The sequence below is a fragment of the Agelaius tricolor genome, unplaced genomic scaffold, assembly GCF_023055355.1.
Source record: "Agelaius tricolor isolate 1412-34295 unplaced genomic scaffold, bAgeTri1.0.p SCAF_18, whole genome shotgun sequence".
NCBI classification, from domain to species: domain Eukaryota; kingdom Metazoa; phylum Chordata; class Aves; order Passeriformes; family Icteridae; genus Agelaius; species Agelaius tricolor.
Window position 1 is genome coordinate 1,489,000 of NW_027269278.1, and position 15,024 is coordinate 1,504,023.

The 15,024-nt window shown below is 44.3% G+C and overlaps 1 protein-coding gene across 1 annotated transcript in view; it reads left to right on the top strand.

Annotated features, from left to right (window-relative positions):
* The window catches only part of CTNNA1 (catenin alpha 1), a 117,766-nt gene that overhangs the window by 19,171 nt on the left and 83,571 nt on the right, over window positions 1-15,024 (top strand). Inside the window, exons 4-7 of the mRNA XM_071442986.1 lie at window positions 6,387-6,553; window positions 7,361-7,480; window positions 9,274-9,540; window positions 12,507-12,710. Coding sequence (XP_071299087.1) covers window positions 6,387-6,553; window positions 7,361-7,480; window positions 9,274-9,540; window positions 12,507-12,710 — 758 coding nt within the window. The remainder of the gene's footprint in view (window positions 1-6,386; window positions 6,554-7,360; window positions 7,481-9,273; window positions 9,541-12,506; window positions 12,711-15,024) is intronic.

The window sequence follows — 15,024 nt, forward strand, 5'->3', positions numbered from 1 at the left end:
TATGTCAATAACTTCTTCAATATCTGACTGTATACAGACCAGCAGTGTAGGAGGAAGAGCCAAGTGTTGACTCAACAGAGATGTGTTTCGTGAATATGTAAAACGTAAACAACACCAAACAGAATGTGAAGACCTTGATTAAATATTCCAGGCTTCCTTCCTGACATCTAATGTTGATTTTTATAATTTTCTTTTTTACTTTCTTGGAGCAGACCTGCAAGAAAAGCCTATGGAACTGACTTACTCTAAAATATGCACTAGTAAATATTGTTGCTCATAAATCATTTATCATTCTTCCAGTCATGAGTCTTTTCTATGCTTCAGTGAAACCCAGTCAACTGGTATTAATGGTGACGGCTGCTGCTGCAAAAAGGGGAAAACTCATTAGCATTAATTACTTGTTTGTAGCTGAAGTTGCAGAGTGGTGAAATATTAGTTGGAAATGGTTCTAAGTTCTGGATGAGCCTGGCTGATAGACCAAAGAAAGATCAAGGTAAGAAGGCTGCAATATAAGGGGCTAATTGAGTTGGCTTAATTTAACAACAACAAACAGCAGGAGAGCCCCCTTTGACTCCAAGCTTTAATTGTTGGTGCTCGACTGCTGCTCAGTTGAGTTAGTGCTCATCTGTGGGTGCCTCCAAATGGCTCAGTGGTGCTGGTGAGAGAGTGAGCTCTATTCAGCCCTTGGGATTGAGAACTTCCCTGAGCTGGAGTTGTAGCTGAATATTGCAGTGAGAGGCTGGGGGGAAGAAGAGACTAATAAAAAACCTTCCAGATGACCCTTTCCCATGTTTCTTGGCTCCTTCTTGATTCTGAGACTACACATAGGCTTGATGCCAAAACCTTCCTGCTATGTTGGCTTTGACAGAGGACAGTGAAGCTCATAACTGAGAGGTACTGGAGTGAAATAACTTCCCCTCTTAATGTTGCTTCACTTCTTCCTCCCTTTTTGCTGTTAGCAGCTTGTGTGGATTCTGGTGTAGAAGGGGTGGCTGTGCCTGTTTCCTCAGGCTGGTGGGTGGTCACACTGCAGTGAATCTCCTGGACACAGGTGGTGCCCACCATGCTCTGTGGGGACACTATTGTAATACAACTCAGGGTCAGAGCTGTGCCCCATCATGGGGCCAGTGTTTGGCCAGGGTTAGCAGAGCAGCTCTTGGTGAGGAAATTAAAAGTCAAACCAGCCTTTGAGGAAAGGAGAAGCAAGTGGTGAAAAATGAGCTAGAACAGAGGGAAGGGTTATTGCTGCCAGTGCCCAGGAGGATTGCAGTTCTCAGCAGTGCTAGTAACAGCAGGGAGATACAGCCTCCCAAGGCATGTGGTTGTGTACACTCTGTGCACCTCAGGAGCCTCCCCATACTGTGTCAGACCAGTTGAATTTGTGAATTGGAGAAACAAAGAAATTGGGATGCAAAGCCTGTACATGTGCTCAGCAAATCTTTTGCAACAGGGGCATGAGTGGAGAGGAGAATTTGGGTGTTGTGGTCAGCAGTAGGGTGATGATGAGCTGGCAGTGGGATTATGGATATAGAGCACAATTAATCTTCAGTGGAGGACAGGAAAATAGCATTAATAATGCCTCTATTTAGAGTAGGGAGTGGTTTAGTTACCATAATAAAAAAAGATGAATGAATGTAGACAGGGATTATGAAGATGATTAGGGCAATAGATAACTTGTCTCATCAGAAAAAATTAAAAAAAAAAAATTTTTTTAGCCTAGCAAGCAGAAGATTGAGAGAGTACATGATTTTAGTGAGTATGCTTGTTCATAAAATCCCATTTGTTGGGGGTAAAAACAAAGAACTGAAAAGAGCTATTTTGAATGAATAATAGCATGGCTGCCTACTAAATCAATGTAAGTGGATCTTCAAAGTCTTCTTGTTTTTTACAATGGAAGAATAAATTACAGCAAGGAAGTTAATGAAATATCTTACAGTAAGATTCCTGGCCCTTTAAAGCTTTGTACTTTTGATTCCTTATAAAGTAATGAAACTTTTTAAGGTTTTGAGCAGAAAAGTGGAGATAAGGAATCAAAGTATTTTTCAGAATAGATCCTGCTGTGGTTATTGAAAAGGCTTAGTATTTGGAAAGCATTTGACGTGAACATCTTGAATTTTGGCATTGCTGTAGTGTTTGTTCAAGGCATTTCTGCCATCAGAGGTTTGCTGGGTAACAGAAGGTGCAGCACTGGTCCTGGCCGGCTCCTCTGGTGCTGTTGGAAGGTGTTTTGGAACTTCAGCCAGTCCCTTGCCCAGGTGCTTGGCTCTGAGGCAGCTTCCAAACTGGGCTCAAGAGGGAGATTTCTTTTGGGTCAGACTGGCAAGGCTGTTCCCAATTCCCTGGAATGCTGATGGCTACAGCTCTCTGTCTCTGTATCTGCATGTGATCATGGACATCCAGGGAATTCACTGGACTCTCCTGTTGTGTGACTTCTATGGGAATTTTACATAACAGACCAAAAATTAACACTTAACATTGAAAAGTCTAAGCCTGTGTTTAGGGTTTGAGGTAAGAGAAAGAATGAATGCTTTGATGGGTCAGGTTGCAAATGCAGGGGAATGAACCAACTGATTCAGCTCTGTGTCCTTCTGCTTTGTTCTTCTAAGTGAAGGGTTCTTCAAAACTGAACAGTGAGATGAATTATGAAAGGGGAAAACAGTTTCTTCAACTGTACATCATGGAGGATGTCTGGCTTAAGGATTTCCAAGGAGCAGGAGGAGGCCAGTTGTGGAACATCTTGAAGTTAAATACTGGATTCTTCTTGGAAAATTCAACTTCAGAATTCTGTTGTGACCAGTGAGCTAAATTCCTTAGAAAGGTACAATGAGTTCAGTTGGTTTCCTGCAACAAAGCTTTAGGAGTGTGCCACTTTGAAAAGCCATGACCTGAGGGAGCTCTGAGGTGGCTGTTGGCAAACTGTAGAAGTGTTGTAGGCAGTATATGGATTTGATTAAAGGCAAGATTAAGGAATTATCAGAAGCTTTTGTTGCCATAAGTATCAACTCCTGTGTTGATATGGCAAAAGGTGGTGTGGGGCCTCATCCTTTAGAGCAGAAAGCCAGGACAGCCTACAGTGACCCTGCTGGTGGGTGTTGAAGGTGGCATTATTGGTGAGATAGGACTTCAGTATCCAGAGTAGTAGAGACTTGAAACTGATTTCCTGCTTGCCTTCATTTGGTGGGGAATGGTGATCTCTGGGGAAGCGTGGGGGGTGCTGTGAGCAGGAAGGAATGGCCTGGTGGCGCTGCTGGCAAAGCAGCCTGGGGCCAGCTCTGAGCTGAAGTGCTGAAGGGTAGGAGGTGATGTGTGGGCATGTCCAGCTTGGCAGAGGAGCAGCAGTGCCAGTGTGTCCTGGCTCTCCCTGCCTGGCCTGTCCTGCCTGCTGCTGTGCCCTCCTGGCTGTGGTGTGGAGCAAGTTCTGTCCATGGTCATCCTGTTCCACACTGGGAGCAGGGTTAATGGTGCTGCCTGGAAGTATTGCCAAACCCTATGGGCATGGGGGAAAGAGACTAGAAAATGGGAATTTTCTTTTTGATGAATTGGAGTCTGACCATTTCTAAAATGGGCTTTGTTCCATTAGATTTAAGTGAATTCTTAATGCTTTATTGACATGATCACAGGATAGCTACTGTTGCCTCTTCTTTTCTCAACTCTGTTTTATTTTCTTTCCCTTCTAATATCTAATGAAGATCTAAGGTTGTATTGGAAAAACAGACTACTCATGCAAGAATTTGTACTAGCTTTATAATCCGAGTCTCGTGGTTGGAGTCTTCTCCACTGTGTTACTTTAACTCTTAAAATCCTTCTTCCAGAGTGGTTGTGTTACCTGTGTTCAGTGTTGAAAAAGGGAAGATTGTGCTGGAACTGCTGATGTGCACACCCTATGCAGTACCTGCAAATTGAGGCCAGGCCAGAGTGCTCTCTTGCCCTTTGAATCCAGCTAAAAGAACTACCCCAGGGTGCTTTCCCTTTATAAAAGAAGTCTGAAAGTCAGCTTCCTTTAATTGGCAGAAATGTATATATATGCAACGACTTTAAATATAATCTGCTTTTAATTTTGGGAAGCTGGTTATCTTTTGACACCCTGACAAGCTGTTTGAAACTCACTAAATCTTTAAAAATCTCATGTTAAAATAAAAGGGAATAGCATTTTATTTTAGGACTGGCTTGAAAGGTTGCAATTTAAGAGCTGGGTAGAGGATAATTTTGGCTTTTAACTTTGTTAGCAATTTCTGAGATTCACGTGAAGCAAGTGGCCTCTTCAATAAGTTGTTTTAAATAGAAAATAAATGAAAACAATAATTTGGGAATTGAAAATGTGGAAATTTTATATATAAGTAAATAAGGAAGGAAATATTTGTACTCTGTTTTGGTTCTGGCATATCACAGAATGGCCTGGATTGGAAGGGACCTTTTAAATCCATCTAGTCCCACCCCCTGCCATGGCAGGGACACCTTCTACTATCCCAGGGTGCCCCAAGCCCCAGTGTCCAGCCTGGCCTTGGGCACTGCCAGGGATCCAGGGGCAGCCCCAGCTGCTCTGGGCACCCTGTGCCAGGGCCTGCCCACCCTCCTAGGGAGGAATTCCTTCCCAATATCTCATCTAACCCTACTCTGTTTGAAGCCATTCCCTTTTATTGTGTTGCTTCATGCTCTTGTAAATATATATAAAAATAATGTTCCATGCCTATCAATCCCATCCTTAAATCCTGAGGTTGTCAATGTATTTCATACTTGTGGTGATGACTTTTATTATTAGCCTGTTCCAGAAGGAATAAAGAAAGGGTAATGTCAGCTGTGTTGGGTTTTGTAATCTCCTGGCTGTTTGAAGCTTACAGCATTGGTGGTACATGATCTCTCCCCCACCTGGAAATCTGGAGTTCTTAACCCATGTTAAAGTAATGAGTTGTGTTCCCCAGAGCTGGGTAGGGGATACCTTTGGGTTGATACTCAGAGCTGGCCTGTACTTGGACAGAAGCTTTTTTGCTGTGTCCCAGTACAGAAGTAGCATATTTTTATCTTAAAATGTTATGTGGCACTCTTGGTTGTATTATTTAAGATGATGGAAGGGTGTTATATAGGGGGGAGCATTTGAACAAAGTTGAGTATCTTGGTGGGGTTGCTTGGGCAGGCTGGCAGCTGTGCTTGGGCTGAATTTAGCTGTGAAGGTGTAGAGGGGAAAACTTCCTGGGAAGATATTATGTATGGAGATGGTTAACCCCAGGCTCTCCAGCTGTTGGCATTTCTGAGCAGTTAAAAATAAACGTTTAAATAAGTGGAGCCTCTTGGGACTGCATCAGGCAGAGATTTTGGTGCAGCTCTTGCCCTGTTTGGTGTGGGGGGCTCCATGGGACTCACTGTCAGCTGTCACTTGTCAAGCGCTGATGGAGGTTTTTTAGTCTCATCTGAGACAGGCTATTTTTATTTTGGCATTTGGCCACATGGACACTTTTTCATACAGGTTTTTGGGAAGCCTCTGAAACAGCACCTAGCATCTGCTTTCTGGTCATCTCTTGCTGCCTGCAAATCCCTGACCCTGAGGCCCTACCATTTTCTAAACTAAGTCCTAGCTGTTCTCACAGTGTTTCTGAGATGTAGAGAGATCCAAGGATAACAATGTGGATTCCAAAACTTACTGTTGTGTAGGAACTGTGGTACTGGAAGCTGGCCCAAAAAGTGAGGGAGAAATCCAAAATTTACTCCTCTGATTATATGCAGGCATTACTTTCATGCTTTGTGAATGCCTTCTGGAGGAATTGCTCTAGCTGCGCAAAGTGGCCTTTGCTTTTCATAGTTAACCAATGGCATTGTTAGCATCTGAAACCCAAATTCTTTGCTCCTGCAGCAGATGCAGCCCCACAGGCTATGAAATGTTGAAGCGTTTTACGAAGCGCTGCCTGGCTTTGAATTCCAACCAGGGCATATCCAGCCAGGTCATCGCTCCGAGTTGTTTACGGTCCCAGGAGCTGTGGCAGCTCACTGTGTGTTTACAGGGCTTTCTGCTGCTTTCTGCTTAACTCCTACACGCACACAAATCAAAGCTTTTGCTCAGACTTTGAAAGCATCGGAGCTTGGGAAATAACTGCAGCCCTGCAAAGGCATGCTGAATTCACCTCTCTAGAGAATTCTGGCATGCTGAAACACCTGTACAAATGGAAATAAGGACCAAAGTGTGATTTCCCAGCCCTTCCTCCCTGCACGAACCCCTCTGCACAAACCCCTGTACCCCAATGCCATGCAGTAGCTGTACGCAGAGGTAGCCACGCGCAGCATTAACTGTCAGCCGTATGTCACAAAGGTTTTGTTTTAGAGACTCAGGTTGGCTTAGGAACCTTTCCCGTGGCTGATGTGATGCTGAAGGCAGCCCCTGCTGTCCCCCCATGCAGGTGACCTGATGAAGAGCGCCTCGGGGGAGTTTGCAGATGACCCCTGCTCGTCGGTGAAGCGCGGGAACATGGTGCGTGCGGCGCGCGCCCTGCTCTCCGCCGTCACCCGCCTGCTCATCCTGGCTGACATGGCCGACGTCTACAAGCTGCTCGTGCAGCTCAAAGTTGTAAGTGTGGGGCTCTGCTCTGTTTGGCACATCAGGGCTGCTCTGCCAGGTGCCCACTCTGTGTGTACCCCGTGGGGCCTGCACTGGCAGCAGCTTCCTTCTGCAGTGGGGGGATCTGGGGGTTTTCCCTCTCAGCAGAATGTGGGGAGGGTCTGGGGGTTTTTGCTCTCAGCAGAATGTGTGCAGTGGGCGTGTGTCACTCACTTTTATACTCACTGTCAGTAGCTTTTGACATTGAGCTGCACTCTGTTCTGAACTTCTAGTACAAAAACTAACTGAGCCCTGGTCTGCAGCTGCAGGTGAGAGCCAGCCCTTTCATCTTACAGAATTTGGCTTTCTTAATACCAGTACTCCTTTGCAGCTGCTAGGGATGAGTAGCTTCAGCAAGCTAAATAAAAATGAAAGTGGACTACTGTTTGAGGAAGCCTGTCCTTCCCATGGGCAACAGGGTGGGCGAGTGGTTTGTGCAGAATTTGAAGTGAAATGACATTGGGCACTGGGTCTTCCTTTGCAAACGAGCCTTGAGGACTCTCCTTGTGCCCTTTGGCCACTGCTATGGCCCTGCCAGGGCCCTTGACTCCTTCATGCTCTTTCAGATGTGTGTACTTGACTGTCTCTGGTAGCTGCTGACTATGAAATAGTAGCTAAGCACCTGTATCCTATTAGCCTTTAAAGTGTCTCTTTTGAAAAAATAACAGAGGGCAGAGGAAGATTGCTTTCTCTGACTGCCATGAAATACATTCTGAACTACCTGCTGACCTGTGGATTGTATTGCTTGGAAAAATACGTGAATATATATTCTTTTAGGTGGAAGAGGGTATCTTGAAACTGAGAAATGCTGGCACAGAGCAGGATTTGGGTATCCAGTACAAAGCCCTCAAACCAGAAGTGGACAAGCTTAACATCATGGCAGCCAAAAGGCAACAGGTATAGTGTGGCCATTGTCTTCTGTATATTAATTCTTGTTTTTCTTTTCCAAAATACCTTGCTGCTCTTAGAAAGTGCCTGTTCTGTTAATACTTTATTTTTTTACATAATTGCTGAGTACTTTATATTATGCTCTGCCATGCTAAGGAACTGTGAGAGCTTGCCTGGTAAGCTAGGAAAGTGTGCTTGGCTGTAGGGTGCTGCTTCTGATGGAATTTGTTCATAGTAGCATTTGTAAATGTCAGTGTTCTAGTGCTTTAATGGCATGCTGCTGCCCAAGAGCTGCACTTGAGGACAGGAGCTGAGATGTGTCCCAGTCCTGGGGCACTCTCCACTAGACCCTGTTGCTGTTGTGGTTCATGCAGATGGACTGAACAGGTCCATGTGCACAGGGAGCAAAAGCCATGGCTGGGCACAGCTACAACTTCCTGAGGAAGTGAGTGATGCTGCTCACTGGTCTTGCACTGAAATGTCCATTGGAGGAGGGGTTGAAATTCCTGTTTGTTGTGGGTATGTTCTGTGTTTGGATAGCTTGTGCTTAGCCTTAAATTGCGTGTGAAATTTGTTTTGTTCAACAGCACTGGTGTGACTCATTCTTGAGTAGTTAAGTTTTCAGAAGAAAACAGAGGTGTGGGCAGTTTAAGTTATCAGAAATAGCATAATTCTTTTAGAGCATTTTTTGCCTATTTGTTCTGTAGATATGTACAAACCAAAACTGCTTATGCACCTCTGACACTGCTTGGGTTTTTTTGCACAGATTTGTCTTAGAAAATAAGCTGGATACAGTCAAAAAGGGATTGCCAGTTGGTTATGTATCTCAAATCTGATTGTAGTAAGTGGGAGTAGGGTTGTGATGGCAATGCAATAAATGCTCTAAAACTGCTTTGTGATGGATTGTTCCATACTATGGGAGGTGGTTGTACAAAATCTGTAAATCTCTGTGCCTGCTTGGAGTGCCCTCCCAGCTCAGTGTGTACCTTACAGAGGTCACCTATTGCCCATTCATTTTAGAGAGTCTGACAGAATTTTTTTCCCTTTTCTCAGTAAGGCAGTCCTTGTCTTCATTTTCACTGCCTCTTTGTTAGATTTAAGAGGTAATTTTGAGATGGTGCTGCTGCTAATAACTGTGGTTGTTCCTCCTTTTATAAACTTACTGCTTGTGCTGGACTCAGAGGCTTTATCTGATCATGGTGCTCTGTTCCAAAACAGAGGTGATAGTGCTTTAGAGAATTACAGCACAGAGTGTTTGGGAAAAGACTTATGGACTTGCTCACTAATCTTGAATTAGTGGTAATTATAGTCATTGGATTAATTTAGTCTCATTGGAGGTGAACAAGAAGTTGAATGAGATGATATATTTGTTCTTCTGAAATTAAGTACCTGAGTCTCTTGAGGAGCGTAAATGCCATCTTCTAGGTGTGATTAAAGAAAACATTCTGGTTGTGAGCCTGGGTGTTTAAATTAAAGATGATCTTGCTTCTCATCTGCAAGTGCAAGACAGGACAGCTTCTAAAATGCCGGTCCAATGCTGCAGAGGAACAAAAATCCAACGTCAGATTTTGAATTGTGGTGTTGTGAATTGCCCTGCGGTGTTGTTGTTTTTTGGCTTTATGAAGCTGTCGTGTTTTGCAATTAGTTGAGCCCTTAAGGATAGGAATACTCAGCAGGCAGATTTGAGCAGATTTGAGGCAAAGAACCTGCCTGTCCTTTGAAGATGCAGGGAGACAGTGCATGGATGTTGAATGTGGGCAATGCTCTCAAATGCTTTTTTTCCCCTTTAATTTTCCTAACAGGAGCTGAAAGATGTGGGTCACCGCGATCAGATGGCGGCAGCCAGAGGAATCCTGCAGAAGAACGTGCCCATCCTGTACACGGCGTCCCAGGCCTGCCTGCAGCACCCCGACGTGGCTGCCTACAAGGCCAACAGGGACCTGATCTACAAGCAGCTGCAGCAGGCGGTCAGCGGCATCTCCAACGCCGCCCAGGCCACCGCCTCGGACGACGCTGCCCAGCAGCAGGGCGGGGGCGGAGAGCTGGCCTACGCCCTCAACAACTTCGATGTGAGTTGGAGCCTTGCTGGGGAAGACCCTCCTGTTCCTTCACCTGCTCTGTTAGCCGCAGCTTGCTTTTATTGATATTGCCTGGAAGATCATTTTCTACTGAAGTGCAGCAAGTTGTAGGCAAAGTAGGCTTTTTTAAAAAAGCCATTTTCCAAACTAGGGTTGATGGAATATAGAAAGTTACATGTGTGGTTCTTGGTGATGGAAGGCTGTCAAGCTAAACTAGCTCTGAAATAGCAACCTACTGCTACATTAGATGGTTTGTTTGAAATTGATTATTTCATAATATATTTATGTAATGTATTCTTGGAGGTGACAGAAGTGATTTATTAGAAGTGAATCATATATTTGGGATTGCTGAAACTACCTCTTGAGAGGAACATGAAGTGGGAAGTTTTAATATGATTTTTGGTTGGAAATGAAGTCATTTCATACTGATAGGTTGTACTGATCTGTCATGTTCTTTATCTTGCATTCAGCACGTTGCTGAGGACAGCCATGCATTTTTACTGAGATCTCTTTCCTTTTGAAGCCAGGATTCGGTGTCTACCTGATTCAGCCTCTGAATTTTAAACACTGTAACACTAACTTACTCTAGAACTATATTTAATATTGCAAAGCCATCACTGAAAAGGCATTTAATAGTTGTGGTTTTGCCAGATTTTGCTCACTTCCTCCTTTTTGCTCTTACCACTCTTGTTCCTCCCTTTCTGCCACGTGTATTTTGCCAGGGTAAAGTTCTGATTGAGTTCTCCCTGTGTTTGATGGGAAGCCTTTCCCTGTGATCTCTTGAGTAACAAGAGGATGTCATGGCAGTCTTGATCTTTGTGACTGATTTCAGTTTTGAGTTTGCCTTTCTGAAAGTCCATCAGATGCTCAGTAAGCCTTCAAAGCATGCCTCAGGTTAGCCCCGACGGGCTGCAGGTTCTCACAGGTGCTTGTGGGAGGGGAAGGCAGCCCTGCAGCAGCAGCACCGTGTCAGGGGCTGGCAGTGAAGAAGCAATTCAGTGCAAGTTGGTGGAATGGCTTGTACAGCTCAAGCCATCTAATGGGATTTCTGATAAATAACCCTATTTTACTATACAAACTCTCCAATATACAGCTGCAGACTACTTTTTGAGTGTTGCAGTTCACATGAAGCTTTTTGAGCTTTTAATTCCACTTTGTGAGGCTCTCTAATAGCAGCAGTGCTGATCAGCAAGCCAGCTTCACGATAGCTTTGTCTCATCCCTGCCAAAGGAGGCTGACAAAACAAATGTGTTGAGGTTCTTGGCAGATGTTATCCTTGCACTTCATTTCCTGCTACTGCTTGAGTGTTATTACACTCCTGTAATAGAGGCTTTGAGCACACATGCCCTCAGATACTCCAGTGATGGTAAAATATGAAATGGCTACCAGCCGATAACAAACCGATTGTTATCTCTTTTTTGGTGGTGCAGTTCTGGAGTGGTAGCACACTACCATTGTATTAGCCAATGGCTAAAAGTTTCAGGAAGGAGGAGGAGGGAATGTGTTGGAGAGCACATGCCATGTTCTCATCCTGCTGTGATGGCTGCGTGGTTACTCTGTAGGGACATGAAATGTGCTGGCTGGCAGAAGGAGGTGGTTGTGACGTGGCTGCTGAGGTTAATTTGAACACAAACTGGCTGAAAAATTTCCCATTTCAAAAAGCTTTGGGTCTTCTTTTAGAATTAAAAAATTCTGCCCCTGAAATAACCGAGGCTAACTCTAAACAACCAACCAGACCATGAAATGGCCAAATTATTTTTCTTTATTAAATTACAGACCTGTTTAAACAAATCACCTGAAAGGACTCAAAGGTGATAAATACTGTGCAGTTTCTTCCTGGGGAGCTTCCATGGGTGGTGGTGTTAGCCCCTTGAGAGCAGATGCATCAATGCTGCTGCTTCAGCCCTGAGTCTCTTGGTATGAGCTGTGCTTGCTAACACTCTGGCAAGAGAAACCTGTGATAATTTTCTGCCATGAAGAAATTGATTTCTGTGTGGTTTGAAACCTTTGTTGATGTTTCACTTGGAGAATTTTCGAGAACACAGTTGTATTTACCTGCTTAACACTGAAAAGACTGCAAAGTAGGGCAAGAGAACACAATATATAGAGCTAATTCTGGATGTTTGTTTTCTTGTTCATGATGGGATAATTATATCTGACAAGTTAACTAGTGAAGGCCTGTCCAGATTGACATGTCATTAGGAAGAGTTCTGTACTTTGAACCTTATTTTTGCTGGCACATTTGATTTTTGCCATTCATGTAACAAGGCTTCCTATGGCCAAGTTTTGTTTAGTTGTCAAAGCAGCACAAGAAATGAGTAGCAATATAATCTGCTGGGAAACCTCTTAGTAATTTTACAGAACTACTCATGAAAATCCTCCTCAGTGCCAAAATAGTGTTGTTTGCCTCTTAATGCCTGATCAGGGGGTTGCTCTAAGTGTTGGTTGTGTGCATGACTTAACAGTAGTACACTGCTTTGATGCCTTAGAGTGGCTATCTAGAACAGAGGCTAGACAAGATTAAGAGAATAAAAGTGGGTATTTATTGAAGGCCTTCAATAGATACACCTTGGGCAGTCAAAAGCCTCAGAGAGGGGCTGCACCCAAGATGGATGATGGTCATGAATTTTTCAGGAAATTTTAAGTTTGGTCCATTTACATATCAGGGGTTAATCCTCCAATTACAGTTTCAGGTCGCGAAGTAATTTACTCCAAGTTTGCCCCCCCTGCCAATTCACTGTTATTTACATCTCTTGTGGCCTGAGACAGTGAGAAGTCCTTGAGTTTCAGGCCCAAAGAGGAATTGTCTGACCAAAATGTGAAGACAGTAGCTAACACTGTATAAGGAACTTAAAAGTTATACACTAAAGCACTACAGGATTTGAAAAATATAAAAGCTGAATCCTAAGGCATCACTTGGGCTGGTGACTGATTTGCAGAACTTTTTCTCTTTCTAGAAACAAATCATCGTGGACCCCTCGACGTTCAGCGAGGAGCGGTTCCGGCCGTCCCTGGAGGAGAGGCTGGAGAGCATCATCAGCGGGGCAGCCCTGATGGCCGACTCGTCCTGCACGCGCGACGACCGCCGCGAGCGCATCGTGGCCGAGTGCAACGCCGTGCGCCAGGCCCTGCAGGACCTGCTCTCCGAGTACATGGGCAACGTGAGTACCCTGCTCTGCGGGCTCCCTTTGGGGGTGTAACTCCATGGGGTCAGCTAAAATACAGAATTGAAACTCTGAGTGCATGGGCAATGTCAGTACCCTGCTCTGCGGGCTCCCTTCAGGGGTGTAACTCCATGGGGTCAGCTAAAATACAGAATTGAAACTCTGAGTGCATGGGCAATGTCAGTACCCCGCTCTGCGGGCTCCCTTCAGGGGTGTAACTCCATGGGGTCAGCTAAAATACAGAATTGAAACTCTGAGTGCATGGGCAATGTCAGTACCCCGCTCTGCGGCCTCCCTTCAGGGGTGTAACTCCATGGGGTCAGCTAAAATACAGAATTGAAACTCCAAGTACATGGGCAATGTCAGTACCCTGCTCTGCTGGCTCCCTTTGGGGCTGTAACTCCATAGGGTCAGCTAAAAGATGGAATTAAAGCCATGTCCCTCAGAGCTGGTTTGTTCTGCTGTACTTGGTACTGGTGAGGGCACACCCTGAGTGCTGTGTCCAGTTCTGGCCCCTCAGTTTGGGAAGGATGTTGAGATGTTCGAGCGCATCCAGAGGAGACAACAAGGCTGCAGAGGGGCTGGGAGCACAAACCCTGTGAGGAACCACTGAGGGAGCTTGGGGGTGTTTAGCCTGGAGAAAATGAGACTCGGGGTGGCCTTATCACTCTCCACAACTTCCTGAAAGGTGATTGTAGTCAGGTGGGGTTGGTCTCTTTCTCCAGGCAGCACTGACAGAACCAGAGGACACAGTCTTAAACTGAGTCAAGGGAAATTCAGGTTGGATATTAGGAAAAAGTTTTTCACAGAAAGAGTGATAAAGTTCTGGAATGGCCTGCCCAGGGAGGTGGTGGAGTCACCATCCCTGGATATGTTTAACAAAGCCTGAATGTGGCACTTGGTGCCAGGGTTTAGTTGAGGTGTTGGGGCTGGGTTGGACTCGATGATCTTGAACGTCTCTTCGAACCTGGATTCTGTGAATTCTATTCTGTCCCAAACAGAATTTGAGCAATAAGAAGTGGTCCTGAAAGGTTTGTCATGAGGTGGGATGAAACCTTCTTAAATCACTAGTGATACTTACCTTAAAACTGATCTCCAGTCTTCCAAACAAGTGTTATCATCATAAAGTGTTAATCCCTTGGCACTACTTCTATTTCTCTTTTATGACTGTTGACATTGTTTTGTAGAGAAATTCAAACTTCGGTTTACATAAGGTAACTGGGCTTATGCAAAAAGTTCTATTTCACTTCTGTTGTCTCTTGGAAACTTTAACTGTCTCATCTTTGTAGCTGAAAGCATGAATTGTCAGAATCAAGTTGATTATTGTTGCTACTCTGTTTGAGTAGAAGTGATGTATGAAGTTAAAAATGTAGTAAAAAATCTGAGAGCAGTTTGGTGTAAATATTGGGCTCGGAGCAGTTCTTTTCCAGTGTTTAGGCACTGAACGTGCACACAGTGTCTGAAGCCTGAGTGTTTCCACAGTTGGAGTGTCATGTCATGCGAATGAGCTTCTGCATTTGAGGGCATCATGGTGAAATATTGGACTTCCTTCCCCTCCACTGCCCCTTTGCTCTTGTTCCAGTGGGTTTTAAGCTGAAGAACTTGATGTGTTGAGAGGTGAGATCAGGATATCATAAGATTATGGATGAGACTGTGTATAATTGTTTAATAATAATAATAATTGTGTTAAAGCTGATTTCACAAATAAAGTTGCAGAAATGGCAACAACTTAAGCAAACTTAGTGGCTTGTAGTGCTGTGGCAAGTAAAATTGTCTGAAGAAATCTTTATTGGGGGACTTATTTATGCTTTTGAACTTGTTTGAGGTGCAACTGAGTTCAGAAATACTTTTTTTAGACAGTAACACTTATTTAGGAATCTTGCTGCATTAGATACTTTACCTTCAAATCTTTTGGCCAAAGTGATTTCAACATAGAGCAAAACTGGTCCAGGGGCTGCCATGTGTAGGTTGGGGTAGTGGATTTTGGAGAACAGATGCAGTGTGTGGTAGAGAGAAAGGAAAACAAGGATTTCTGTTTACCAAAGAGAAGGGCAAAGTAATTGAACAAAACTGAAAGGCAAGTCTGATGTAGCCTGCGGGCTGAGCTAGGTATTCATGTAGTCTGTCTTAATTGCTTGTGAAAGTAGCTTGTGCTCAGCATTGACATTTTGTAGAACTTTAGACTGCAGCTGGGAAGCAAAGCATGAAGTTGTGCCACTCAAAACTCCTTTGAGCAGGGTGTTTTATGAGTCTGTGAAGCATCAGCAATAATCCCTCAAATGTGCTGCTGGATTGGATGGAACCCTGTCAG